Source organism: Cystoisospora suis (assembly GCF_002600585.1).
Source record: "Cystoisospora suis strain Wien I chromosome Unknown contig_1800, whole genome shotgun sequence".
Taxonomy (NCBI): Eukaryota; Apicomplexa; class Conoidasida; order Eucoccidiorida; family Sarcocystidae; genus Cystoisospora; species Cystoisospora suis.
In genome coordinates this window covers 1-2,629 of record NW_027154600.1, presented here as the reverse complement: position 1 = coordinate 2,629, position 2,629 = coordinate 1, and the positions used below count along the sequence as shown (strand labels likewise).

Below are 2,629 nucleotides of genomic sequence, written 5' to 3'. Positions count from 1 at the left end.
AGATGGATAGATAGATTGATAGGTGTCTAGAGATGAGGAACAAATACATTTACCGGGTCTATACATATACCCTTGTACACCTTCTCTCTGTTTCTTGCCTCGGGGATGCGCCGCTCTATCTATCTTTCGCATATCTATCTTCAATCTATCTATCTTTAATCTGTCTATCGTTCAATTCTTTATCTACTTATTTTACGTCTATCGATGTAGTAGTAGTTGTTGTCGGGTCTGAGTGGATTTGCCTGTCTTGAATCTTTCACGATTTGCATGCGATAGATTCTACAGAACACCCCTCACTATCCGAGTTTATATACACAAACTATATCTAGGCAGATAGAGATACATATGTATAGATAGATAAATAGATATTTGTATGCATGCATGTCATATGCCATAGCGAAGAAACCATCCATGTATATATATCTATATACCTTGTTACATATACACGTGTATGTGTGTGTGTATGAATATGTGTATATATATACATATATATCTATATAGATAGATAGATGCTTAATGTGACTAATGAGGCAATGTATGATGACGCTTGTAGTTGTAAGAGATTGAAGGAAGAGAAAGAAGAAGAAGAGAGTGAAGGAGTAAGTGAGGGGTCAAAAGTAGTAGTATATGTCACTAATAGTGGGGATAGATACTACTGGATATCTTGACGGTCGTTTTTCCTTCATATTCTTCTTTTGAGTGAGAAGACCGCCTAGCACTCACTTTCTTCATCTCCTTCTTCTTCTTCTTCTCTCTCTTCTTTCTGCTTTTGTTCTTTTGTCTGTTTGGGTCTCGCTTTCTTTCATCCACTTCCTCCCGATCATGAAGAAGGAGAGAAATCTCTCACGTACCAAGATTCCTCTTCTTCCTCCTCTTCCAAGAAATCCTCGAGGAGAGAAGTCGCGAGCGGACACCCTACAAGTAAGGAAGAAGATGAAGAGGAAGAAGAAGAGGCGCAGGAAAGATCTACAAGTGAGAGAGGAGGCCTCTCATCTCCTAACACTTTCTCTTCTTCTTCTTCGCAACGCGGAGAGCACCTTAAGAAGAGAATGAAAGTCGGTGGTCTCTCTTCTTCTTCTGCAGGAGATAGAGAGGAAGAGACAGGATATCAAGAAGGAGAAAAAGAAGATGAAGAAGAAGAAGGAAATTTGAGAGATGTCTCACAGACAAATGCAGCAAATCACAGCGCCGGAGGAGGAGGAGGAGGAACGCTCTTCTCAAAAGACGACGACGAAGAAGAAGAAAGTCTCATGAAGAATGAAGGAAGTAGTGCGAGGGCGAGCGGGAGAGCTACCGAAGATAAAAAGAAAGAGAAAGAAGAAGAGGAAGAGGAAGAAGAAGAAGACGACAGTTCGCTTTCTTCTTCTTCCGAGACAGATTCAAGTAGTAGCGGCAGCGACGAGGAGGACGAAGAAGAAGAAGATGACGACGAAGATAATTCTTCTTCAGACAGCTCAAATGAAGAAGAAGAATAATAAAGAATGGAAAGGAACACGAAAGAAAGATAAAGAAAGAATGGAAGAAGACCAAGAGATGGGAAGCGCTTTGGATGTTTGCTTTTCTTCTCTTGTCTTCTCCTTCACTCTTCTTCGTTACATGAGGAAAGTCTCTTGTCACACGTCTCTCTCTACACAGACATACTCTCTATCTCTCGCTCGTCATCTTCTTTCATCTTTCTCTTCTTTCTTTCTCTTCTTTCTTTCTTTCTTTCTTCCTGTGTGGTTCGGGCCGCATGCTTTCTTTCTTTGGGGGTGTGTGTATGTCTAAACAGACAGAGCCGCCGTCACCCCTCCAACTCTCTTCCTTCTTCTTCTTGTTGTTCGTCAACTTCCTCATCTTTCTTTGTCACTTTCATTGCTCTCTTCTTTTTCTTCTTCTGTGCTTGTCTCATGTACATCGAGATCCCCTTTCCTGTCTCTTGCCTTCTTATTCTCTTCTTCGCCGTCCCTCGCAGTAAAGCCGTCTACTTATCTAGGCATGCATATACACACCCTGGGATACCTGTACATACATATGCATGCATATGTATACACATGAATAGACAACATGTATGGATACATGTATCTATCGACGTAAAGGCTGGTCCTCCCCTCAATCTTCCTCTTACCGTAAAAGACAATTCTATCCTATCCTTTTCCTCCTTTCTCACTCTTTCTTTCTATCTACCTTTTCCATGCTTTTCTGCTTCATTCGTTTTCTTTCTTTGTTTGTCTTCTCTTGTGTCTTTTCCTTGAACTCGTTCCATAAGTTTCTCATCAGCAGGAGGAATCACAGGATTTCTCTCCCCACTTCTTATTCTTCTTCTCCCCCTCTTCTTCTTCTTCGCTCCTGTCTATGTATCTATCATCTATCTTTAATCGGTCGGTTTCTTTTTAATCTATGTATGCATGCATGCGTGCGTCATGTGTATTTCATCTGACCTGTATATAGAGAGATAGCGATTGATATAGCTGGATGCCTTCTGCTCTCTACTTCTTCTCTCTAGGATTAACACAAGGAGAAGAAGAAGCTTTTTAACTTGCAAGAATGAAAGAGAAGACAGAAAGAAAGACGAAGGAACAAAAAGGAGAAAAAGAAAAGAAGAAGAAACGAGGAGGCAGAGGCTTTGTGAAGAAAAAAGAAAAGGGCT

General features: G+C 40.9%; 1 protein-coding gene across 1 annotated transcript in view; it reads left to right on the top strand.

Annotated features, from left to right (window-relative positions):
- CSUI_004011 (rna polymerase ii associated paf1 complex component paf1) overlaps positions 1 to 2,367 on the top strand; it is a 7,885-nt gene extending 5,518 nt beyond the window's left edge. The window contains exon 4 of the mRNA XM_068064206.1: positions 882 to 2,367. Within this exon, the coding sequence (XP_067923814.1) occupies positions 882 to 1,475 (594 nt within the window). The 3' untranslated portion in view covers positions 1,476 to 2,367. The remainder of the gene's footprint in view (positions 1 to 881) is intronic.
- The last annotated feature ends 262 nt before the right edge of the window (positions 2,368 to 2,629 follow it).